This window comes from Halictus rubicundus, chromosome 4 (genome assembly GCF_050948215.1).
Source record: "Halictus rubicundus isolate RS-2024b chromosome 4, iyHalRubi1_principal, whole genome shotgun sequence".
In the NCBI taxonomy this organism is placed as follows: domain Eukaryota; kingdom Metazoa; phylum Arthropoda; class Insecta; order Hymenoptera; family Halictidae; genus Halictus; species Halictus rubicundus.
The window spans coordinates 10,779,035-10,806,732 of NC_135152.1; the positions used below are offsets into that span (position 1 = coordinate 10,779,035).

General features: G+C 44.8%; 1 protein-coding gene across 2 annotated transcripts in view; it reads right to left on the reverse strand.

The window, feature by feature from the left end:
- Window positions 1–27,698, reverse strand: part of LOC143353362 (uncharacterized) — a 487,736-nt gene that overhangs the window by 306,218 nt on the left and 153,820 nt on the right. Inside the window, exon 3 of one of the 2 annotated variants that reach the window (XM_076786625.1) lies at window positions 21,618–21,707. The exons of the other annotated variant lie outside the window; for it this stretch is intronic. Coding sequence (XP_076642740.1) covers window positions 21,618–21,707 — 90 coding nt within the window. The remainder of the gene's footprint in view (window positions 1–21,617; window positions 21,708–27,698) is intronic. 2 annotated transcript variants of the gene reach the window in all.

Sequence of the window (27,698 nt, forward strand, 5' to 3'; positions counted from 1 at the left end):
CATTGCCACGATCGCTTAGATCTGAATGATAGCGTGCGATTCGTGGGTCAATTAAAAGCCCGCCGCTGCTCGTACACGATCTACGAGGAAGAGAGAGAGAGAGAGAGAGAGAGAGAAGAAAATTAGCTGCCTCGGAGCACCGCGGACGATTCGGTCCAGTGGACGCGTTCCCTCGTTCCTGCGAGAATTTTAAGAGGTTCCAGGGAAACTGCAGGGTCCAGGATCCTGCTACTCTCCATCGACAATTATTATAGTGATGTCTCTATAGGGCATCGCCGCTGCCGGATCACCGACGCGTGTCCAGCCGGTCGTGATACTGACTCGTATCACGAATCGATAATGGTAACGGCATAGCCAATGAGATTGCCTACTATGCATCCACTTATTTGGGGAACGCAGTCTGATCGACCTAGAATGGGAATTATCCTCTTGAGCGGGTCCGGCCTCGTCTGAATGTGACCGTTATATGCATTTGGCTGCATTATATATTTTTTTAAAATTCTTCTCCTTATTGGATTGTATATTGTACATAAAAGGTGAATTTCAAACTTGCAGACAGTGTTCTATACTATCTACTTCATTTCTTGTATGCGAATAAACTGTGTTATGTGTCAAACTGGACAAAACATTGGCTTGTCATATTTTGGCTAGACCCATTCCAGATAACCATTTTCTTTTCAACATTTTTTAATACATTTCTTCGTACAATAATTTTATGAAACTGCGTTTCCAGCAATGAAATCACTTGCAAAATTCTTTAACCTTCCTACAATGGAGCCTATCGGGTCTACTTTGATCCCGAATATAAAACTCATCGTTTAATTACTCAGTTCCTGACGATTGGATTAACACGTTAACTGCCACGTCAGTCACATATGACTGACAGTGATTTTTGCCCAGGTTTAGAAATTCATTTTTATTGTGACATATCCTTTATATATTATCGGATCTTTAGAATTCAAAAGGGTTAAGACAGCATCCCCTATAATACATTTTTACTTGCTAGTTTCGGTTTCATTCATTAAATTACACTGATTTTGTGAGAATCTCTGGGATTGATTTTTCTGCATTCGTGAAAAAATTGAACAGTTTTAATTTGCGTAAAAATCCACAGTCTAGTTAGTCCATTAGAAACAAGGGGAAAACGAATGTGTCTGCGAGAAGTACCCCGAAAAATAGGTTTCAAAAAATTGACAAAAACGAAGAGTCCTAAACATTTTCAATTGTACAGTTGTACGAACTATCCGAGGGTTATAATCTACGTGGTCTGTTTCAGGTGCGCGATCCAGTACAAGAGGAATGTCGCGCAAAATGTGTTTGACACAACACCGGTTATTGGAGCTCGCGGAAAAGAGTTAAAATTTGTTGGACAGCGTAATTGTGTTGTCCGGGGGCTTCATTCAGCCGTGGTATCGAGCCCTGCATCGCGCCCTGTAATAGAACACGCGATAAACAGAGGCTAGAGAGCAAGGCGACACGTGAATCGCAACACGGAATGAATTCATCGGGAAGAAGAAAGGACGTCATTACCAGCACTCGCGTTCCCTGTTGTTCGCGGCCCGACAGCCAGCGGTAGCAGCACAATTTCTAAATCTCTAAATTACCGGCGGACGTTTATTATCGGAAGAAAGGTACTTAATTTGTACGAGCAACCGCTGTTATAAAAGAGAACCGTTCGTTCGTTAAAACGTTCCTGAAGTGGCGTTGCGTGCCTCATAAATAAGAGGGGAACGGAGGTCGGCCATTGCCGAGACCACGGAGCGCTCTTGTTCTTTGCTATTGTCCTCCCTTCTGGTTACGACTTCGATTCCCTATGGTTATCATTGATTAATGATTTTTTCATCCCCCCGTAGACACCGTACGGCTACTTTCCTCAACGACAAGCTGACCGATCGCTTTGATCTCGATCTTGACGCGGAACGAGAGATAAATTGTTATTGGACGTTGGATTTTTCTACGGCTAAAACGTTTGTTAACCCTTTGCACTCGGGGCTGTGCAAAATCAAGACTTTCGTGACCAATTTATTCCTATTATTATTATTACTATCCCTTTTACTTGCAGGCATTTGAATTTTTTTGCCATTTCTCAGATACAAGAAATTAAATAATAGCACGTGGCAATTTTTAGTGGCGCCTTAGTATACTTTCAAAAATTTAAATTCATGGATCGAAAAGGATCAAATGAAAATACGCACATTAGTAATTAATAGACTGTATCTGTATGCAAAACAAACATTGTCCACATCGATTACAAGGAACCGGTACCAAGCAGTTTCTCTCTTTCTTTAATAACTTCAAAAAGCTGAGAACAATACATTTCGAATTTCACCTACCTATTTTCGCCATGAATGCATAAAATCCGCTGTAATTGGAATGATCGATCAAAATCCTTTTCCACCGTAATCAAATGACTAAAGTATGTATCTAATCGTCCCAAGAATGGGCAAAGCATTCGCAGAAAAACGTCTTCCACGGCAAGATGACGGTCCCGTTTTCCCTGCGATAAAAATTCCAACCGCGTTGGATAAAAATCCGACAATGACATTCAGCCGGTCGCCGCGGCAGGAACACTTTTGAGCCGCTGTTAGGTTCGTGAAAAATAGAAAGCACCGGATTTCTCCAAATAGAAACGCCGCTTCGGCTGGCCTTCTTCCAGAGACAGTTCATTAGACAATGCGCGATATGGGTTAACGGGCGTCGAAATTACCCGGCCGGTTAAGGAGCCGTGGAATTGGCGTAACTATCGCCACGTAAATGGTCGAATAAATATTTAGTCAGGCCGGCCGGAGTTTCAATGGCAGCCGGCGAGGAAACAAAAAGCCGCCTAGGCTCTAGGAAGCGGCGGTTCGGTGATCGGCGAAACGCGCGGCGATCACATGGGCGTTCGACGCTGTCAATCACCTAATTTGGGGATCGATCGTCGAACCGGCGTAATTGTAGGCTTGCCTTTCGAGTCCGGGCTGCGGCCAGGCCGAACAAACATCGCCGGGAATCGCATCCACGTTGCGGCGACGGGTACGTTTCATCGAATGATGCTATTTAATTACAGACCGTTTTATCGTTCCTAGTGATTAATCGAAAGGTGCCACGGAATGGGGCCTCGGATCGGTGCCGCGGACAAACTTGCAATTAAATCGATTAATTGGCCGGCTGTAATTCGAAAGGCGGGCTCGCGCACAATGTTGCCCGACGTCATAATACGCTGGCGAATTTCGCTCGCTCCTGTTTAGACTTTCAAAATAATTGCGACGCATCGGTTCGCGATCGGAACGAATTGACGGTTTGACAACCGTTCGATACTTTTATCTGCTCGTGCCTTGTTCGACCTAATCAAATTTCGTATGCTCGCTATGTTAGTAGTTTTCAAGTTCTGGTGAATAACTATGCATTTACGCATCCCGCGGTGCCAGATTAAGACTTGTCTCCCCACTCTACCTTCCCCTTCTACCACGCTATTCCCCCACTCTTCCGCCACAGCCCGGTCACGTGACGCGTTTCGTCTCTGTCGCGCATGTGTCGCAATGTCACGTGACTAATCCGGTACTGGCAGAGAGAGGGTAACTTTTCCCCCGCGATTCCAGTCGATTCCCCTAATCCGGCGGCTCTGCGCGCTGATCACATTGAACACCACATGAATCATATTTCGTTCATACTGCGTTTGGTAAAGGTATTTCCACACTGAAGCAACATCGAGCCTGTTGTCTTCTGTTTTACCGAATACAGCAAGAAGATGTCAAAGGAGCGACAAAAAGTTGCTCGATGTTGCTTCAGTGTGGAAATAGCTTAACTCTAACCCTGCACTGTGCTCTACAAGATAAAAAATATATATCGGGCTGAACCTTGTTTTTCTACATTCGCGTTCAACGTGTTAATGTATCACGTTCCATGAAACTAATAATTGTTGAAACATTTGCCTTCGGACCGCACTAAACTCGCATCGACTGACGGTGTGAGTGCCATCGAGTCGACTCCGTTCGAATTACCATTTAATGCAGCATTTATATTGCTCTATTGTGTCCACACTTCCGATCCGATCCGATGCGATCCGATCCGAATCGATCCGAGCACGCTTTCCGGCTCGGCGGACGCTGTGTTTGTTGCTCGTTATCAGCAGCGTGTGGCACCTGCGCCGCGAACCTGTTGAATCTTCCCCGCGGTCTTCATGAATGTTTCAGCGGTATTAGATTTGCTCGTTATCTGGCCGGATGTTTTATGCATTTATGGGATCCACGGCCATACCGGAACACAATAAAAACAGCTTAAACGGGAATAATAGAGCTTTTATACCCTGCCAGTTCACAGAAGGATATTTACGAGGATCGTTCGGTAAGTAAAAAGAGGGACGCGGGCTGTCGTTTAACCTTTATGTCAACCTATAACCCGCGTGTCATTCGACAGCCGGCAGAACAACAAAAATGATTTTCAACAAGACTAACAGAGGTTCGGCCGGTTCAAAGTTCATAAATCCTTTACGAGCATCGTCCGAACGGCGCGGCGTTTCAACTTTTCTGTCATCTAAAATGACTATCTGTCAGCGACCGGACGTGGTTCTGGGTCTCTCTTCGTTGAATAATTTTACATTGATCTACATAATGCGGATTGGCAACATCGCTTACTGGAAGCATCAGAAAAACGATACGTGTGATACGGTCTAAGAAATTATAGACTCAAGCATGATGACAGACAGTATTGTGTAACGTCGGCATTTTGTGATGTTTAATAACAACAAAAAATATGGTAGTAAGGTCTAGGTGTTGCTGAATATCCTCTGAAAAGATATTTTCATTTTATTTAACAATTATCGGGGGAAAGAATGTTTCGATTTAGCAAGAATTGTGAACTTACACGGTGGAGTGCCCCCTTAAGGGCCCGGGATAGTCAGGTGACTTTTTAATTAATAATTTCCGTTCACAGCCTTCAGACACAGAATTAAGATCCGTCTTGGTCTTGATCCGTCGGGTCTTAAGTCTGTGACTAAACTTGTCACATCTTTTGCTCTGTATTATCGATATTATGTGCTTCAAGTTTTTCGCTTTATTTTGCAGAGAATCAAGGCAAAATGTAGCTGGAAATATTTTCTAGTGCGCGCTGCTCTCGATTTCATCCAGAAAACTCATCCGATGGCATAAAAATGTTTGGATTCCACGGCATGCACATCGTCAATTTTTGACCTACTTCTAACGCTTCTATTACCAAATATCTGCATAATCTCGGCAGCTCCTGACCAGCGCGCACTAGACTGAGCCTTTCTCTTTCTTAAGGACGAAAACTTGAGGCACGTAAAACCATTTGTCGCCTACTTTTGTCGGTAATGTGGTCACTATACCTTATCGCGAATCTACGAAGACCGGGCCCTTAAATACCGTGCTGATTCTGAACTTTCCTGTGCTCGCGTTATTAAATAGATTGCCTCGTATTCAAGGTTGCACTAGATTGAAACTTCCTCTTTCGAATGAGCCCTTCACCGGCGACAAAGTATTCTTATATAAGGACGAAAACTTGAGGCACGTAAAACCATTTTTTGACGGTAATGTAGTCACTCTACCATATCGCGAATCTACGAAGACGGGGCCCTTAAATGACGTCGTTCGGCAAAACGCAATCGTGCTCGGATCGGCTCGGATCGGAAGTGTGGACACAATGGAGCAATATAAATGCTGCATTAAATGATAATTCGAACGTAGTCCGGACTCGGTGGTACGGACACGTCAGTCGATATAAGTTTATTGCGGTTCACCGGCAGCCGAACCGCACCGGACGAGTCCGCGACGTGTGTTTACGAGGCAGGGGGCACCTTGTGCTGCAGGCCTCGCAGGTGATGGACAATAAATCACCAGCTGCTCGAGAGAGAGAGAGAGAGAGAGAGAGAGAGAGAGACCCATCCTATTCGCGATCACCGACGACTCGGCGAATGGACCTCGCGAAAACGAAAGCCAATTTTCATCTGAACGGGTCTTTTACGGGCGCCCTCGCAGATCTAACCGCCCCCGAACCAAATTTCTCGCCGAAATCGCGAAACCGGTTCTCCGCGGGGCTAATGGAGAGTGACACGCGGTAATCAGTCCGCTCGGATCATTAATCTTACCGTTAATTATTCGCGCCGAGGCGTAACACGGCAGATCCGTAGCAGTCAGTGTGGTGCCCGATCGGACTTCTATTAGCGATGACTTGCTAAAGCGCCTCGACTTATTTCTCGGCCACGTTTTTCTCTGGTGAGGCACTGGCAAGCTTGTGTGCGCAGTAATTGGACTAATCAGATGCTTTAATTATTCATGACGAACGGCGTTTCCGGTGACAGAAGAGGAAATTGCATTTTCTCTAAGTAGTCAACACCTTTGGTGATCGTCTGGAAGTGACTTGTTCCTGTCGAAGGATCCGTTCAAAATTCTTCAGCAATGAACTTTCAAAAGTTATGGGTGACTGTTGATTTTATGCATTTATGATAGAAATGGGTGGGCCTAATTTAAGACAGTAAAAGCATTTGACCTATTAAACGTATTAAGTAGGAAAATAAATGTTTCACACCAATGTTGCAATTCAGGTAGAAAGTTTTTATTTTGCATAAAGATCCTAGTTATGAGATAATCACGGGTAGGTGACGTGTTGAAATCCGACAAAACGAGTGCTGCGACATGGCTCCCTCTCGCAGCGGACCCCTCAATTTCGGGACCCGTCGGCCGATGCTAAAGACGCGTATCAGGGGTCACGGTACCAGCCTCACGATCGCGAGCCGAGTCGCTTATACTACATTCGCGAGAGAATGTACTTTGTCACGAGGAATCGTCACCGGCGCATCGACAAGCGCCGGTTGGAGAGGACGTGTCGTTGGCTAGCGGTGAATCGGCAATCACGTAGCTGATTTTTCCTCCCCGATGACGGCCCGTGACGCGACGCCATGAATTGACCCCAACGAGCCAGAGCCAGAGCCAGAGCCAGAGCCAGAACCAGCCGTCCTATAGCAGCCTATCGAAACGGAACAAGTGAAATCACCAAGAGAGAGGGAGAGAGAGAGAAAGAGAGAGAGAGAGAGGGAGAGAGACGCCGCCGGTACTCTTTGCGTATCGCGGCCCTTTCTCCGGTAACGTGTAATTCGCGCGGCCGGTTGGAATTCGCCGGCGAGCACGGTATGATTTAGCGACGAAACGCAATAAAACTCGCCGCGCGCCATAGTGAAAGAAGAGGATGACACGCGGCCACGCTCGAGCCGGCGACGACTGTTAGTTCGCGGGCACCGCTACTCAACAATCAGCGACGGCAGATGTTACGACTGCGAGCTAGGCTAGAAGCGACTGACTCGACATGTTTCGTAAAAGGACCGAGACAGCTGCGGGGAAAGAGAGAGAGAGAGAGGGAGATGGGTAGACGGGATGCAAAAAGGGAAAAAAAAAAGGAAAAAAGATATTCGCATTTTACGCGACGCACCTTCCTCTTCCTCGTGGTAACGAGCGCCGTTGCCAGCCACGACGAATCGCGGCTCAGGTCTTCCGGAAACGCGGCGAACTTTCGAACAGATGCGCCGCGGCTCGAGCGCGGCGAATTCATTTCATTTCTGTTTCCACCGCTTCTCTTTTTTTTTTAAATTTTTTTCTTTTCTGGAAACCGGTGACGCTTTTAGTCGAGTCGCCGGGTCGGAACTGGCGAATTTGTGCCGCGATCTGAGGGTAAGACGACGCGGAATGGTGGACGTGACGTTTCCTCGCTGCTGTTCGTTCTGATTAGAACGACACATTTTTTCGAAATAGCTTTTTCAGCTGATGACGTTCATGGTGTTCCATCTACTTCACAATCTTGAAAGTTGTACAAACAATTAATAAATACTACCATGGTATGATCTTGAATTTTCTGGTAGACAGTATTCCTGGTCTCTCGAACCACTCTCCAAACAATAATTTTTTCCCTTCTTCCAGAGTGGTCGAAAATTTTGTAAAAATTCCACGAAATACACGAAACGTGTACCTACCATCTGTTTTTTGGTTCATTCGCATAGCTTGCATAGCAATCGAGAAATACGCTGTTAAAGTTAGTGGTTTTCACCCCTACGTGTTCCTTATAAATACATTACAGATCTTTGTGCTAGGATCGTCTATCTGTTCCTAAAAAGATTCATTACAGTAAAAATAAGATCAATGATGGGTAAACATTTACTTGTATTTGGCTAATTTGCAATTGTTATAACTGTTCAAAGATCAGCAGTCCACTGATAAGAATGGATCTAACACTTCTTCACAAGTTTCAGACAATTTCGTTGATGTTAAATATATTACGTTTATGCATGGATTATATTAAATGACAACTGAACACAAAATGGTTGCTAAAAGTGTACCAGTGGTTTCGTAGGGAACGTTTCCAGAACTGCGAAAAGAGGGTTGCGATCGCAGAAAATCACCGTGTCGTTTCTCGGGCCGCATCCACCTGTCGGTCCACCGAAGGACGCGTGATCGATCGATCGCCGGGCACGATCGACGAAGAAAGTAGGCGCGATCGTGGCCACGGCAAACACACAGCGCCGCGCGGCGAGCATCCACGTGCAGGTATGCGCGCTCGCGCCACCAGGAAAGATCATCATCGATCGAGAATCCGTGGGCCGCGTGTGAATCGTCGGAGTTATGCCTTCGACAAAAGCCACCGTCGAGCCTCGACAAAGCAATTCCGTCTGTGGAGGCACAATCGAACGAGACGCGCCCCGTTGCAACGCGGGATTTCTGCACACGCAGGTTCCTCCGCCTCCTCCTCCTCTTGTAAAAGCGGGCAACACGCTAGAGCCCGGCTCTCGGTGCGTCCGCGTTCGTGAGAAAGGAACCGGGCGGGTTGAAACGCCCGCGTTTATGTGTGCGTTAACGCTCGAAAATATATGCGTACGACTTAAGCACCGATGCTCACCTGACTGTACTACCTATACAAGGTGTGACCGAATAGCTGTACTTAGTTTTGGCAGATTAGGCCAGCGGGGTTTAAACCTCAGAACTGTAGGGGATGTTCTAGGAGAGCGATGCCTTTGCCTAACTTTGCGATTTTTTTACATGAAACTGGAACATCTTTTGCGGTGGGACTTTCTCGTACGGATTTGTATACGCTTCGAGCACATCCATAAATTTTTTTACGGACGAGACATTAATATCCAGCTTGCTATAAGCGATCGAACAGGCCATAAATTTTAGGGGAGGCTCCAGTAGGTAATCTGGAGAGCGATGCCTTTGCCTAACTTTGCGATTTTTTTTACATGAAACTGGAACATCTTCTGGAGCGGGACTTCCTCGAACAGGTTCACGCGTGCGTTAAGATTCCTCATAAATTATTTGACAGAATTCAAATAAATATTCAGCGTTCTATGAATGATCTGGTACACCAGTGACAAAAGTTGCGTCTAATTAATCTATTTACACGATTCTAACTGTTCCATTCGTCTCATGCAAAACATGAATTTAGTTCTATGTCCAGTATGAATGTGCCCGTAGTACCGAGATGATAGGTCATGAAGAATTTAAAGAATGACAGCATCATGAACGGAACTCGATGAAATCTCAAGGAACGCACAACAAAATGTTGTCGTTTCAAAAAATTAGAAATATTGCGAGGCGTTGAATACTGGTCGCATATTTCAGTGACACCCTGTATAAGTGAATCCTAAGTGAGCCTGCGTGCTCGTGTATAGATGCGCGAGCGTGCCAAAGAGGGAGAGTATGTCAGTGTGGCCACACCTCGAGTGGTATGCGATGCTCGTTGCGGCAGGCTGGTCGACATGTAAATTCGTAGACGTAAAACTCGGAGCCGCGAGCCGCTCGGGACGATAAAGAATAGTGCGCGGACAAGACACCGAAGGAGAGAGATTAGAAAACACTATGAAGTACATAATCAATCAACACATTAATATTCAATCCTACATCCTCGTCTCAAAACTTACCAAGCGACAAAAACTCTGTATTCTAATTAATATTCTAAACCTACAAAGCATTAACAGTATCTGGTAAATGTTGCCTTATATAAATGGCAAAAGTTATTGAGATTGCCCGTAATTGTCAATAAATGCTTGGACAAGGAAGTTTGTTTCATTATTTTCCATAAATTAATTTTTACAGTTTCAGTAATTGTAAAATATAACATTTTGACCGTGGTAGGTTTAGTGTTAAAGTCACCTTCGCAGGATTAACCCTTAGCACTCGAATGGCGCCAAGATTGCTGTATCATTATTCAAAATATTTTTTACGTTATTAAATTTGTTTGTATTTAATAAATTACTAAACACTCCAGTATTGCGCGAGTAAGTTTCACCATGTTAGTACGCATAATATGAAAAAAAATATGGAAGTATTCTAGGTCGGAAGAAATGTTTCGTTTTAGTGTTAAAATAGCTTCGAGGGCAAAGGGTTAACTCCACAAGCGTCAATAAAATCCACCGAAGAGGTCCACAGACAGAGGTAGATCCGGCGTTCCTCGAGAATCCGGCAGAAATGGTCAAGTCCGTGGTCCCGGCGTGTCGATCGCGACTATACGCAGCCAGTGGGACTTTTACCGGCGATATCGAATCGATCGACGATCTGGAACTGGTCTCTCTAATTAGAATCGAGCGGCGGCCGCAGAAAAGTGTCCGGGGGAACAGAATCCGTCGTAGTGTATCGGGCAAACGAATCTCCGCTGGTGGAATCGCGGAACGTGGGCTGGGCCGATACCTCCGCGAAGTGGACACTCCCGGATCTCTCTCTCTCTCTCTCTCTCTCTCTCTCTCTCTCTCCTCTCATCTCATCTCTCTATGGAAGGTGTCGTCACCGGTCGCTCCTCTCCTTGCGGCTCTTCTCCGAATTACGTAACCACGTACAGTACGTGCGCCTCCGTGTGCGTTCGCTTGTCGGAAACTTTGATCTGTTCGCATGGTGCATGAGCACACTGTCGCTTAGGTTTTATGCTCGCGCGTTCCGTATCAATTTATTGCCCTGTTCCTGCCTTATCAAAGGCGTTTTATAGAATTACTTCGTTGCGAGACTGCGGCGGACGGAAAAATTTATAAGAAGGATGTTTTCAGTGGAAGAATGGTCGGGAGGACTGCAGTGTAATGTATGGTTATTCTGTAATGTGTTCGAAGAATTCTGGCAAAGGGTTGTATAAAAGAGAATGGGAAAATTTGATGGGAGAATTGTTCAGGGAAATGGTACCCGATGGAAAGGCGAATTATGGTGAATTGTCAAGAAACTGCGGAGATGAGGAGGAAAACAGTTCCGGATAAAATTGCATAACATAAAACGGGAAAGAGAGACATCATTTGGAAAATGGTAAAAATGACAGGTAGAGGACAATGACGTAGAATAGAGGCGAACCCGGAAAAACGTTTCAAAATAAAGATGCATAACACAGAAACCGAGGAGAGAGAATTCGTTTAAAAAATGGTCAAGGAAAATGGAAAAATGAAAGGTAAAAGGCAGCAACCTCGAGGAAACAGCGCTGACCAACGCAGTACAATGCTCCAAAATAAAGATGCATAATACAGAAAGGAGGAATACAGATGATATACAGAAAATAGTCAAGAAATATGGCAAGGATGAAAAGTATGAAACAGTATCTCTGAAGAAACAGTAAAAATCAACCTAAAAGGAATTCCACCATAAAAATGTAGAACAGAAAAAGGAAGAAGAGAGAACACATCAAAAAGTACTCACGAAAAATGGCAAAAATGACAAGTAACTTTGAAATTTGAGAAAACCGTAAAGACCGAGCCAGAAAAATACTCCGTCATAAAAATGCATAACACAGAGAGGAGGAAAGAGAGCATACATCAAAAAGTAGTCCAGAAAAATGGCAAAGACGAAAGGAAGAAACCAGTATGTTTGAATGAAGAGAAAAGACCGACCCAGAAAGTTCTGCACCGTAAGAATGCATAACACACAAAATGAAAGGAAAGAACGGTCCAGAGAGCCGATAAAGAAAATGTCCAAATAATGGTAAAATCGCGGAGAAGAGGAAAATGCAGAAGCTGGCGCACGGCGGTGGGAAGAGAAAGGAAAAGTCTGATAAAAATCGTCGCCTGGGTAAAACTGCAGAAGTGTCCAAACGTTTATGCGCGGTAGTGTATGCAGGCATAGGTGTGTGTCCGCGGGTACGGGACACCGTGTGTTCATGGTGTACACGTACCGCACCTTCGTCACGAAGAACGAATAAACCGAACGTACGTACGAACGAACGAACGGGGCGCATCGCATCGTTCCGTTCTAAATCGACGGACGTCGGTGCATAGGTGCATTACGTCGGCGCAACCCGTGCATCTGCCGGCCATTCAGGCCTTTGTCTCCCGCAAACGTGGGCGTTGCGGAATATCTATTGTCGGCTCTCTGGGAGGGAGCCGAAGAGCGTTCGCATGATGCGCATGATGCATCATCCCAGATCCTAGATCCGGCGAGAGCCCGCGATAACGGGAAGGGCAATATGTCCGACGGACGCGTGAAACGTGGAACGGCCCTGTAAAGTGCCATTTGAAATTCTAATCTGCTCGGGGCCAAGCTTTCGATCCAGGGCTGCGCGAAGCGTTAAGCGTTCATTTCGAATAGAAGATATTTCGGGGGCCGGCTATCGGCCGTTGATTAATTGCTACGGGGATCATCGAGCGGCTGGAGAGGAGCCGTTGACCGATAGCATGCTGTTTTTTTAAAACGACAATACCGCGATATCTTCGATCCCCTGCATAATTGATGAACAGGTACTAACGGTCAACGGCCGACGATCCTCTTGTTCCGATTACGTCGACGGACAAATTCCTATTTGGCCGAGCCTAATGGCGCCATTCGTTAGCCGGATTTTCTTGGAAACGGTTCGGCACACGGTTAGGTAATACTGATTTATAGATCGTCGGATTTTGGGGATTCTGCCGGGACATTCGTTTCATTTTTTTTTTTCAGTGTCAATATGTGTACTTGAGGTGCGCCTTAAAATTGAACACGTTAAATGTCCCGTTCAGTCTGGTCAGAACAGGTGTTCCGTTCGTTGCGAGCAACAGACGATGCTCAACCAGAGGATGCACAGGCGTTAGAAATTACACTCTCCTGTGTTATGAACCGCGAAACGATGAAATCGTCGGTTTCTCTTTATATTTGCGAAAAATTCGCAATCGATAACAACGGGCGATGAACACGGAGCTACGGAATCGGCGCGTGCGTCCACGGGGATCGAGTGGGCGGCTATTTGCCTATTTACCCAGATCCGATGAGAAATCGAAATTAGAAATCAGAGAGAGAGAGAGAGAGAGAGGGGGGGGAGAGGGAGACGTAGGTGCGGACCTATGGTGTCTTCGACGACGTGAAATCACGCTCGCGTGATCGTAGAGCGTTCGAGCATCATAAATTCTATTCGACGCTGAAGACGATGACGACTCCTGGTGATGCTGATTCTCCTCGTCCCGGTTTCCACGTTCCCCTTGAATTCGAATACCATCTGCATCGCTATTGCGACTGCGTGACTGGAACTCACAAAACGATCTTGATAAAGTCGCGTCTCGTGCGTGCTGAAAAGGATTCGGTAAAAGTTTTGTTTTTCAATCCAAAGAACTTCCCGACCACTTGTTCTATAAGCGCGATTAGGCTAGCGAACCTCGGGCAATTACAACATTTCATGGTCTTCGAAAGCGTGATACTAGTCCTGGGACACTTTGCTTTTAATTTGTGGAAACTATTTGCAAAGTCAATTCGTTCATGTTGATGAGGAATATAAAATGTTCATGAGGAACATCAAACTTTATTTAACGTCGATTCACGTTGAAGGAATTTTAGAAATAAATTTTTAATTTTTATAAATTTTTGTAGAATACCATAAAGTGTATGTCCGTGTGAATTTTCGTAGACTAGGTATGTTATGTGCATATTTGCACGCCAGTAAATCTAGTGTTAAATTTTCTTCTCCAAGGTATCTTAACCCCCGAGTGGTACAGTGTTTGCTCAGACCACGAAGTATCATACTAGAGCCTCTCTAAAATTCTGTATAAATTTTCTTGTGTGTGAGACGCCTTTACAATTTAAAACTAAATAAATGTCCTAAAGGAGTTAAAGAAACTTGATATTCGCAGTTATCTTGGAATTCTGTAGCGAAAGTTAGTGTACAGAAATTTCGTTGTGAGTATACCAGTTAAGGGTTGAAAAAATGTATAAATTCCATCCCCTGCAAACAAACTATGACACCGAGCAGGTTTACCTTACCAACGAATAACTCCGGAGAGGAAGGACAAAGTTCCGGCGATTGAAATTGAATTTAAAGCCCGCAGAACGTTGCACAAAAGTTCCCGGCGTCACCTAATCCCCGCCGTGCACATCTCCCCGCGCATCTGTTTACGGATCCATGGGTAAATCACTCAAATCCCTCGCAATATATCCCGGTGCATCAACGTATCTCTAACGAGCATCCCCAAGTGTCGTCTCTACCGTGTCCAAGGAAAAATTCGTCGAGCAATCAAACGACGAAAGACTCTACGGATACGTTGCCGATGGCAGCAACGAGCGTGGCGAAGGCGGAGGAGACGACGATGGTAGGCAGCCGAAGAAGCACGATAGCCACGATGGAATCCACGACTATCGGAAGCGATCGCGAAATCTTCGAGCAATAATTCACCCCCTCGTCGCCCCCTACCACCTTCAGACAACGACGGTCTCGTAGACTTCGGGGAGAAGACCGCTGCCGGCATCGTTGAACAGTTAATGCTCGCATAATACGTGCACGGCGCCGGACACGGAACAGGGGACGAGTATTGTTACTAGTTTTCTGTACCGTTATTTTGTTGCTGTTGACAGAAATTCCTGAAACTGACTAGTCTTCCGAGGAAATCCTCTTGACGTCGTCCTTTTCGGGTAAATGTGTCAGACCTATACTAACGAGTCTTTTTACGAATTCTCTGATCTATAAATTCTGTGTTCTAAAAATTTTCTATTGAACAAACTCTCTGTTCTACAAATTCTCTGGTATAAAAATTCTCTGTTCCACAAATTCTCTGCTATAAAAATTCTCTGTTCCACAAATTCTCTGCTATAAAAATTCTCTGCCCCACAAATTCTCTGCTATAAAATTTCTCTGCTCTTAAAATTCTCTGTTCCACAAATTCTCTGCTATAAAAATTCTCTACTCTACAAATTCTCTGCTCTAAAAATTCTCTGTTCCACAAATTCTCTGCTCTAAAAATTCTCTGTTCCACAATTTCTCTGCTATAAAAATTCTCTGTCCCACAAATTCTCTGCTATAAAAATTCTCTGCTCTAAAAATTCTATATTCTACAAAATCTCTGTTCCACAAATTCTCTGCTATAAGAATTCTCTACTCTAAAAATTCTCTGTTCCACAATTTCTCTGCTATAAAAATTCTCTGTCCCACAAATTCTCTGGTATAAAAATTCTCTGCTCTAAAAATTCTATATTCTCCAAAATCTATGTTCCACAAATTCTCTGCTATAAAAATTCTCTATTCCATAAATTCTCTGCTCCAAAATTTCTCTACTCTACAAATTCTCTGTTCCACAAATTCTCTGCTCTAAAAATTCTCTATTCTACAAATTCTCTATTCCACAAATTCTCTACTCTATAACCTCTTATATAATCCTACAATGGTATCCTGGGTTCTCTTAAAATCCCCAAAAAATTCCTGTGCCCTAATTAGCGCTGCAGGATTACACAACATCTTCAATTATGAAGTTTCTTTAATTTCTTTGGAACATCTGGGAATTTCAGTGTTGAATAGGTTACTTGAAATTATCACACTAAATTTTTACGAAAATTAAAGAAAAAATTGAAACATTCCTCATTCAAGAAATAAGATAAAACTGCTATAATTAATGTGTAGGACATAAATCCAAGTAGTAAGTTAGTGGCGCAAAAGATTTTTAGAGGCTGCACAAGGCTGTCTGTTAAGCAGTCTACGTTGTCTTTGAGTTGCGTATTCATGTCTGTGCTATATGTAGACCTAAACGGTAAGTTATTTCAACATTGCATTTCAGTCTGCATGATTTTCGAATGATTGATTTCGTAGAATAAAATAAAAATCGTAACGGTCAAGAATTATATGCTAAAGTCGGGTTCGGATGAATTTAGAGGCCGACATGCTCATCAGTTACGGAATCGATAAATCAGTTTTAAGTGTACGCTAGAGCCGCGCACAGTGCGTCGATCGGCATCGAGTTGGAGAGTAAAAAGCGCGGCCGATCGAGCGAAAGCGAAACGTTCCCGCGGTCTAAATTTCCCAGACGCGTCTAATTACCGTCGTCGGGGGGAATGAAAACGTAAACGTCAAAACGTGGACAGCCCGGACGGTGGGGCTCGAAGGAACAGAGGAGGGTCCCGAAGGAAAAGGGGGGCAATGTATCTCCCCGGTTGGTCCCGGCTGAAGTCTTTACATACAATTACGTGTGCGCACCACGCGAACCACGAGAAATATTGCGGCCCGGCGCGGACGTCGTGGCCGGTGCATTGGCTGCTGCATGCGGCCCGATGCAGCCCGATGCAGTTACCGGTACCCGCGGTAATATCGCATTGCGAACAGAGCCCGGCTCGAGAAGAGGATGGTCGAGATTAGTTCCGATTGCCTCTGCGCCGTAGAGTTATAGAAGGGTTGCCCGGCTCCGGCCAGGCATCGATCCCGGCTACCGGCTTCTGCCCGTTAATGAGTCATGTTTAATTGGCGTGGGAAGCCCACGGCTACGTCCACGTAACGGAATTGAACTGTACCCGATGCAACAACAGTGGTTTCCAGCCGACGTAAATAGCCCCCCTCCCGAGGAATACGTCCGCCGGGATTGACCTTATACCTATCCGTGGACAGCCGATGGCAAATAATGGCTAAAAGGAATCCCTAATTAGGAGCAAATCGCGCGGCCCGATTAATGGACCAACCTACCGGATCACGAGTACACGACGAACTCGAGCGTTTAGCCCTGCTTTGTTCATCCTGCCCGATCGTTTGCCAGCGTTTCAGGCGACCGAGACGAGATAATTCGACCGTCTAATATGTACCTAGTGATCTGATCGGCGAAATTCGCGAGATGCAGTTTGTCTCCGTCCGTTGAATTTGAAACTGACTTCCTGCTTCTGAGAAATGTGATTTTTTAGTTTGCATGTCTTTTGTGCTTCTTTTATGGGAACGATTCCACAGATTCTTGCAAATCAACTGCTATGCAATTTTATCAAATCAGACTCGTGATCGCTAAAGGACAAGGGAGACACATTGGAAAACGTCATCGCGTTCTTAAAGGAAACAAAGCTACCGGCATAAATTGAATTTAGGATGCACAGGACGAATCATCGATTTTCCATCTAGATCCCGAGAAAAAAGTAACAGAAAACTGCCATTATCTGTGTTACAGTACATATTTTCTCGGCGACTCCCACAAACAATCCTTCGAACTTCTTAAAGAAAAGCTGAAGTCGTTCGGCTGAATATTGAAAAAGTTATTCCATCGTAAAGGGTGTCCGAACGTAAATTCCGGCGAGCGTATCTCCTCGGGATTGAGATTCGGTCGAGACACGTAGACCGACTCTCGGGGCCGTGGGTACAAAGTTTCATGAGAGACATTGAATTACTCATCGATACGGCAACAAAAGGCATCAGCGAAGACCGGACCGATTCAAGTACCTCGTAAGCGAGCCCGAGTGGGATTCACGAGCCATTGAAATCCGCAAGAATTGCGTGTCGGTGGTGTTACGTCCGCGTATATCCCGGACACGCCCGGAACGAGTCTCTCCTCCGAACAAGAAGCTACAATTTTACGGCTGAGCTTGGCGACAACCAGGCATTCAGCATCAAATCGCGATTTCTCAGCCGGCGATTTAGCGCGTGGCATTCTCGGGGGCCGGAAATGCTGTCGCGCGGCAGATGGTACACGACAGGCCTTTTCAAAGGATTACTGTTACGCACGAGCTCTTAGAACACGCCGTCCTTCTCCCTCTCCCTCTACCCCCCCCCCTCTCTCTCTTTTACCGAGTGTACCTCGTCCTGGTCCGGCTATATGCCGGTATGCAAATAAATGGCATCAAGTGGACGCATTAAAAAAAAAAGGCGCACAATACGCTTGCCAGGCGAACGCGTGCCCCGCGAGTGCATTGTCTCCAGTCTAATCACGAGCCCGCGCGTTTTACGAGCCACCGGTTAGAGACGGACATAGCTGCCGACGCCGCCGACGCCGTTGCACCGGAGACTGCACAGAGAAAGACTACCTTTTGCGAGAGAGGCGGTTCTCGTATTCTCCGCGTAGCCCCGCGACGTAGCAATATGCATCGCGAATACCAACACCAGTCACACCCATCATAGAGCCCGACCCTGTGGGTGGCGCCACGTACTCGCGAATAAGTCCTGCAAGCGACCCGTAAGGACATCGTCAGCTGCGCCTTCGGTGCGCAACGGTGACTCACGAAATCGGTCGAATACCTTCCTTTCTTCCATCCCGATCCGAGCTTCACCCCTTCAGGACCTATCTGCTCCCCCCCCCCCCCCCTTATCTCAAAAGTTGCGACTGCGCTTAATTCGATCCTAGTCCCGTACCGTAACTCTACTAATCCATTGAGCTCATATTTAACACATCTACTGGCGTTCGTTCCATAATTCTTGGAAGTCTATGGCACATGGCTCAGGATTTTTTAGTGGACCCTTCATAAACCGACTCTAGTAATTTAATAATTTCGGTTGGGATTAAGGAGAAGATTTTCAAGATAGATAGATAGATAGATACTTTATTGATTCCCCTCAGGGTTACAATTTTTATACCACCCGCTCCTTCTTCCGCCTCTCCTCCTCACACCGGTTTTATCCTAACCTTATTTCTAACTTAAAGTTAGTTATCTCTTTTTCCCGATTTTCGGCGACTTCATGACTGTCAAGAAAGACCGCTTGCAAAACTTTGGCAGAAAAAAATTGTAGAAAATCGTGCCGACTATCTAATCGATTATAGTTCTCCATCTCCAGCAAGCCAGTCCTCCGAACTCCCTGAAGAAACACAAGTCATCCTGTTCAATTCGGAAAAAAGTGATTCTATCGCGAAGAGCGTCTGAACATTAATTCGGGCCAGCATAACTGGACTTTGCATTCCATTTTCTGGGCGACAGTGCCGAAGGGAACGGTCAATGGAAAAAGATAAATGAGTCCTCGGCAAGAAAGTGTCGCGGCGTCTCTCGCGGTCGGGCTCATTGGCGCAGCAAGCGCACGAAGCGCAATCGCAGCGCGAGCACGTACCTAAATCGACACCTAACCGCGAAGTCGCCGCTAATCGTCTTTCCGGTAGTGACGTGCCGACATACCTTGTGTTCTTGCTAACAGCCCTGACGGTCCCTATTAGTAGCCTATATACATATATATATAAGCGTAGGGGCTTGTCTAGAGAAGGTATCGTCGTCGCGGCGCGGCGCGGCGGCGGCGTCACGATTCGGGTGCCATCACGTACCGCGAGGAATCGAGCGGGTTTCCATTCGCGGCCAATCGACACGCGCGTCTCTCGATCGATCGATACCGATCGCGAGGCATCTCTAGAGACGATCTATCCTCCGCATCGCGAAACCTAAACAAATGGCGACACGATCCGCGAGATGCGCCCGCAAAAACCGCGGATCGCTCCGGGGGTGGATCGCGCAAACTGCGCTTGAAATTTGTTCGCGATGCAAACGACCCTGCAATTCCTCCAGCCGCTTTTTCTTGACCTTTTCCGGAGAGCCTCGAGCTTCTCCGTTGCGTACTTTTGCTCCGACGCGAGCCTAATGCAGAAGACAACTTCATAGACGATTGAGCGGCTCTCGGAGCTCGGCGTCGATTTGATTAACGCTAGAACTACCGAACCAGTCAAAATGACTGGTCCCTAATTTTTTCTTTCACAATTACTGAAATTATAAAAATGTTTTCATCAGAATTTTTTGAATTGAAGCACATGTTAGAATACAAATGGTATTAGGTTCGAATAGATGTAGTCTTGTCGCGATTACAAAGCAATATTCATCAGTTGTATTTATTACTCGGTAGTTCTAGTGTTAAGTTGTACAAAGTGAACCTCGACAATTGGAAAGTTGATCGTATCGATGCAGACTGTGGCAGAACACAGTTTTACAGAGGATTAAATGGATCTGTGAGCCAAGGGACACTGTTCAGCTTTATAAGTGCGAAGGTCTAATTATTAACAATGTATCTATATACGTACAAAATTGTTTTCAATTTTTCCTTGACGGGTGCTCCTACTACCAGACGATTCTGATACAGAAGATTACTTTATAGTTTCCGTGGCTCTTTAATAAAACCCTTCTGGGATTTAGTTCCCTTGCTATGTTTCTTCACCAAAATGTCATCGTCGGTATAATTTACTGCATGGAGTCATAATTTCCTCGTGGGTTTGACTACTGAGCACATATGACATTGAAGGCAAGAGAGTATTATCATTGTAAAGAATGGGCAAGGGAACGTCCCATGAATTATCACAAAGACTTCGAGACACCGTCTAGAATTGGATTTTTCAAGTGTCAAACTTCCAAGTTTGAAACCGTGTCACACCGTCATCACTATATTGAATATCTTTGAGACTATTCTTCGACGCTGACCGCCTACAATTTCCACATAAATAGAAATACTGTAGACAAACGACGCACCGCAATCGTCTTCGCGCACGCACGAAGATTGCACTACCATCTGCACTTCGCTTATTACGACTCAATAAACTGCAGTCAACGTTAACGCGCGAAACGATTTGCATAATCTGTACGGCGTAATAAACGATTGATATGTGGATGCATGGTGTACCATCATTTTTTTCTACGCCGCCGCTGGTATGCCTAGGAAAGGATGTTGTCGCTGGTTGCGGACCAATAAAAAAGTAGAAAGCAGACGTAACGGTTTAGATTGGAGATATCGTCCTGTCGGGTTTGCATTAAATTATCCTCTAAACTATGGCATTTTACAGTCCATTTCTTCGATCGCTGGAGAGGTCGATATTGTGTTAATGTCCGACGTATGAAATTTAGATTGCTTTCTGCTTCTAAATCTGCCGTTTCTCATAGTTTTCTCGGAGACTATCGTTCATACATTTTGTAATAGATGTTCCTTATGGTCTCGGGCAACCTTTCGATCAATTTATGTTATTAACCCTCAATGAAAATACTCGGAATATTTTCCTTAGAAAACTAGATTTTGTGCCCAAGACTCTCGAGCATTAGGAAAAATTAACAAATTATATATTCGCAACTTCCGGGATTAGATAATGCTCGTCAAAATGTTAACGTTCGTCCTCAAATGGTGAAAATAAAAACTCGTGCAAAAGGATTCAAACCTCGTGCGACAGGATTCAGAATCTTTCCATCTGAGCAAATGTTGCAAAGTTCGGTGGACTGTATTTTGCAAACAAATTCGAAGTCTGCGAACTGATGACTTAAACCCCCCCTAATTTAGCCTGTAGTATATTCTAATGCATTTTCAGCAAAATCTACGCAGTCGTTATACGAGTTTCACACGCGTCCAGATTGTTAATACGAGAAGGTAAAATTGCGAGGAGCAGCTAGGTTCGAATTGCGTTTGTGTGAAAACGCGAGATCTAACGACCGCTTCTGCGTAATGTTATGGCCGGGTAAAAACAGAGAATCTGGACGTTATAGCGGGGTAAAAATAGAGAATCTGGATGAGCCAACAGGAAGTTTACGTACCTCCCTAGACGTTGGTGCCCCCAGGACGCAGGGGCTGTCCGGGCGGCGGGGCGCACTGGCCCACCGCTTGCTCGAGAGCTCGCTCTCATCCTGAAACAATAAACGTGACCTGTAATTAGACAAGACGAAGGTAAAGGTGATAGACGGTTAGGCCTGATGAGCGCTATTATACCAATCGTAATGGCTCTCTCGGAAACGAAATTGTTCTTCGCGGAAGATCAGAAGGTGGGGGGCTAGAAGCTAGAAGACCGTGTAAGCTTCGCTTTCCACGAATTCCGACGTTGTCGTAAAAAGAAACTCTAGCGAACCGTAACCACTACATTTTATTTAATTAACAGCTTAGCCCAAGACGATCGACGATGAATTATTCGACTTTCAGCTCGCGCGTCAGTGAACGTTTTATGATTTACGAGCACTTAGCGATTGACGATCGGCGAACAGTGATTTTCCATTAAAACGCCGTATTCGCGTCGCGCCTCGCGGCCAGACAGATCGATATTCCGTCGCGTATTTATTCGCGTTTACGTTTTTAGGCTCCGCCGGACGACTCCCGATAAGAATAGCATAAAAATCTGCGCGCGAGCCGAGCGCGGCGCCATTTTACGACCGTCGGTATTTTACGTATTCCTTCCCGTTCGTCGCTGCTTGTTTCTTTCTTTTTTTTTTCCTCCTCCTCCCCACCCCACGTTCTCTGCTGTTCGTCATCGGTGTCGCGAGGTGTGCAAACACACCGACGACGGGGAACACGCACACCACGAGGAGAACACACCGGCGCAATTTTCCGGCGGCGCCGACGCGAATCGATGCGGCTCCGCGGAATTGCATTCTGCGACAGGGCCGCGGCCCTCTGCCGTTTGCACGCCTGCCACCCAGGAAACGCCGGCTGCCTCTAATGGATCAATTACACCAGTCATTTCGGCCGAAACGAGAGAAAGGACCGAGAAACACCGGCGTGCAAGTCGGAATAATTAAGTTCGCATCCCGACGCGGTGTCAACGCCGACCGGGAAAACGCGGACCTGTCCTGGCCAAGATGGCCGGCCCCTCTACATCGCCTTCCAAAGTTTGTCGATCGGGCTCCACCGAGAATCATCTCTTTCCATTCGCCCTTTATTTTAAAAGATTAAACAGGATTTTAAACAATTTTCTAAACCTTTTTCAGTCCACTTTTCTTTCTTTCCTCCTTCGCTGTTTCTCTTCCATTTTCTTTCTTCTTTCTGTCGATATTGCGCTACGGTTTCCTCGATTCTCTTCCCTCTTTTATTGTCAAATCGAGCAACGCGGTATCTACGTTTCCAGCGTTGTTTTCTTTGCTACCTGGTTATTTCTTTACCTTCCATGCTATTTTCTGTATTATTTTTCCCTGATATTGTTAAAGCAATGTCCTCTTTTATTTCTGCTTTACAGCGTCTTCTTAATAAGGAAATGAAAGTAAAAAGTAACTGGTGATGGTAATAGGGATTATTATACTATAAACTGGTCATAGATCAGAGTCTTTTAAGTTTCTTGCTGTTCATGCTTAATGAAAACAGGACACAATAAATGTTTGTTTGTTGAACGATGGATTGTAAAGATACAAATACTATAGACAAATTATAGATAATAATCATCATTTTCTTGCTTCCATTATACACGGTTTTCTTCTTTATTGCCACCATCGTCGCGCCGAAGTATAATTCTCATTTTTACAGACTATACAGGACGGGGCACGTGAATGGAGAGATCCGAATGTCGTTGCTGTTTATGGACACGCGAAAAACCTGTTCGAGACAACGTTAAACTTTTTCACGAGGCGGATGAAATGATAAAAAGAAACCTCAAGGTTCCCGATGCAGTGTAATTTCCTTTTAAACTGTTCTGTCGTGTTCGCGTGAGCGTACACATTTCTGCTATCATAGCGAAACGTGAAATGCAATATGTTTGCGTTACCATGAACTGAAGAGAGAATTCGAGGGTGTATAAATCGATCTGCGTGCAATTACAATCGATTACGTGCGATTACGATCTACAACTGTTTTATATTCTGTCGATCTTTTTATCCGGTCTTGTAAACGCGAAACAATAAGACTAGAATTTCGCGAGCATCACAAAAGCGCATAACGCTAAACCATTCTACTGCGCGTTCAAATAGCAGGATTCGATTGATTTCGAGTTTGTGCGATTTTTATTATACCGTATGCTTTAGTAAAAGAAATCTAGGTATCATTAAAATTTTAATAGTTGCATAACAAAAAGCCGGCTGTTCAATTGTTGTAGGTGTAGTGATAATGACAATTTTTATTGCTCACATTATGGAAGCAATGCTCGTTTATGTACTCCGGTATAAATATGCGAATTGGGGGAGTGTGTCGCATGATTCGCGACAGTTGTCGAAGGTATCGTGGCCGCGACGCATGAAGGGAACTGTACAAGACCGTTCCTACTCGAGCCCGCATCATCAAGCCGCTCGCTCTTTTATTATACCTGTATGCGGTGCCCGGTGCACGCGAGCGGAGTTATTAAAACGTTAAAACAATTATGCCTGTCTCGTGACGCACACGAGTCGGCTGTTGGAGACGCGGCGACGCTCGTAGAGCAATTACACTATAGTTTCTTACCGGGGAACGTCAACGTCAACGGGAGTGACAATGTCAGAGAGAAACGACGCCGGCGGTGACGGTGTCGTTCCACCAGGAAAATTCGCTGATCCACGGATGCTGGTTCGCGTGTGGCGGAAACACGAATTCCTAATTAGAACTAATTAGTTACCCGGTCATCTGCATGCGATTCTGTGTGTTCCGTAACGGCAAAAAGTCACGGCCGGCTTGAAACGCGTTGCGGGCCGCGGGTAGTTAAACGTCTATAACTTCACCGAAAAATGTGAAACGACTCGCTATGGCTATGAAAGCTTGCCAGTGGAACTGCGCTCACTGACACGGTCAATTAACCTGTTAACCAGCTGGTTTTTTTCTGGTTTAAACGCCCACGAACAGGCAAATGAAATTAACACTAAACCAGACCGGACAAACGACTGGTCTCAGATGTTTTGTTTTGCTTTTTATAGCAAATGACTTTTAAAGCGAGGTCTAAGATCCCTGTGCAAAATAAACAAGAGCCACTTTGAAATTGCTTTCTTTTTTTAATTATTTTAATAGGTCGACTGTAATATATCCCCAGTCTCCAATTTTTTATCTTTCCGCTGCTTAGAACTGTAACCACTCGTTTTATTATAAATGTATAAAATCCCCAGATAAAAAATTGTACAGAATCTAAATAAATTCAATTTGGCATTTTGTTAAAATAATCAGCTCCTTATAGAGTTCACTAGGTTTTTTGTGAACGCAACAAGAATGTCGTCGTGATAATTGTTAAATATAGTTTCTACTAACATGGATACAGAACGGACAGAAAGGTCTTTCTCCGTCGATTAATATCTAATAAAATTAATGTTTAACGTCGTTTCGAATAATGCTCCGCTGCCATTACCGTCTAGTTTTGTTCCCAAAAAAGAATAGGGTTAATGGAAGGAAACGATTTTATTCATATTAGGCGTACCGAGTCCTAAAAACACTGGTTGGGTGCATCCTCAATCCATTTGATAATAAAGTATTTGTGATTTGATATAAATTCTTTAAAATGCCATTATGCTTTGTTAAATATAATATTAGACGTCGGGAAGAAATCGTAAAAATCGCAGGAGAACACGTTCGCCTATTCTCCCGTTGAATAGAAATTTCTTTGAAGAAGTTGTAAAGGAAATGTGTTTGCCGGCTATTACAGGCTCTTTCGCCAATTATTTTCACGACAATTTTCCGTCTGTCAGGCGAAAGGCAACGTTTTTGTCGTCGCCAGAATCGGAATTATTTTATTTTTCAAAGACTCCAGTTTATATCCATTGGCTCGTAAATTTTTACTTTGAAAACAATACGAAAAATTCATTCTTCTCCTCGGTTATACAAGTTTGGAATTAATTTCACGAATTCTCGAACTTCATGGCCCCCACGGGATATACCCCGCGGTAGTGGGGATAATTCCGCGACGTTTATCGTCCAGGCCTTGGCGACATATTCAAAAATTAGATTTCTATGCAAAATAAAAATATTCTGTGTTAACCGTGATATTTATCTGTTTCCTGAATGATTTTAATAAGTGGAAAGTAACACAATTTCTAAATTCTTCAAATGTTTTCATTCTCTGACCCACTCATTTTTGTCATAAAGGCGTAAAATTCTACCGGTAGAAAATAGATCTTTTCATCGACCATTCGGCTTTCGAAAAAAATAGGGACGCTGCTGTTTCCCTTTTAATTTGAGCAAATAAATGCTGCGCGCTTATATCTAAACGCAGGGATTGCCTGTCACGGAGTTCATAGAATTTTTATTCATAAAATTAGGGAAAAGGGAAGATTAGCTTTGATGAGATGATTCGCCTAACACCGTGGATCGACGAGTACGTGTTCCGCGAGATGTTGCCGCTGGTAATGAGGCAAGCAAATTGTCTTATCGATTTCTAACGCGGAAGCTCGCCACCGACGCGACGCGACGGTATTCTCTAGAATACGAGCCTAATCGCTGCCGATTTTGACTGCGGGGGAGAACACACCTATATTCGGGGTCGTTAATGGAGCCGTGTCCAAAGGAGCCGATTCAATTTCAGCTGTAATCACGCGGCATTACGGGAAATAGGAGAAATCTAGGGAAAGTAAAACGTAACGGCGCGGGCAAACGGATGGGGGAAGGGGGGACGCCGCCTGTTGCAATAACGCGCTGCGTAATAATGCAATATGTAATAATAACAAGAGGATAATAACGCCTGCCGGGATACGTGCGATCGAACGCGAAAGGAAAAAAAAATGGAGGAAACGCATTTTCACCCCGTTCGGATACGCCTCGGAATCGTAGGTCTCTCGATTTTACGATCGTCTGCCGCAGTGGGCCGCTCGTAAATTCGACACGGACGCCTCGGGATCGAGGGATCTGCGCGTATTAATCGCACGGGTATCGAAATTGTTGCGCAAACCTGGCGCACACGATGCGCGTACCTAGGCGCTTTAACGGCCGTTACGCAACGCCGGTGATATTTTACAAGTCGTCCTCAAGTATGAAATATCGGGCTTGTAACCCGCGGAACGATCCGTGGATTGAAATACGAGCACGGTTCGTCTTCCTACGCTTCGCAGCTGCCGCCACCGTCGATCCGGCAATTTTAATTAAGCCGTGAACGCTGGCCAACCGCTAATCTCCCGCGCAAATTGTTTCGTTTACACTCGCAGGATCTGTCGGCGGCGAGGCGATTTCTTTCGCCCTTTTCTGCCGAGCGATCCTGCGAGCACGCTCGGTTTACCGCGATCCTTGCACAATTTTTGCTCATTTCCAACGAGACGATCTTTAACGAAGCCATAGGTGTTGAGTGGAAATTATAGATTCAACGGATTAGTGTAACTGCTGGAACATTGAGCAACCTTTCGGAATTTCTTCTGGCGAATCAATTAACCATCGGGGTTAGACATTCTGCGTGGATTAAGGCACTTTTAAAGAGTACCGAACAACTTTATCAATAATTTTTAAATGGCCGTTTAGTTTGAAAGTATTAAAAGATCGTTTCAGTTTGATTGCTGGGAAATCGAACGATATTCAACAACTTTGGTTCAACGAAAACAGCGGGCAATATTGCTGGACTATTTTCCGTTGATGAAACTATTCTGTAAGAAAACGAAACCGTTTTTTACATCATTTTTATATAGTCCTCCGATTTCCTACAGAATGGTGAACGCATCTCTTCTGAAGAACAGTATCTCGTCGACACACGTGATTCCACAAAACAGATTGATCAGAAATAAAAAGAGTCGATCGACTTTTAATCTATGCGAGCGCAATCGCGATAATTACCACAAAAGAAGAAGCTACACAAATAAAAAATTAACAAAATGACGCGTAGTTGAATGTCAATACTAGAATTACCATACAAATTTAACACGTTAAGCGCCCAATATCATCCCCAAAGATTCTTTCAAAAACGGAGTAATTTAATTAATGAGAGCGAAACTAGAAATTTTAAATGTCCTACAGGGGATGCTGTTTTAACCCTTTTGACGTCTAAAGAT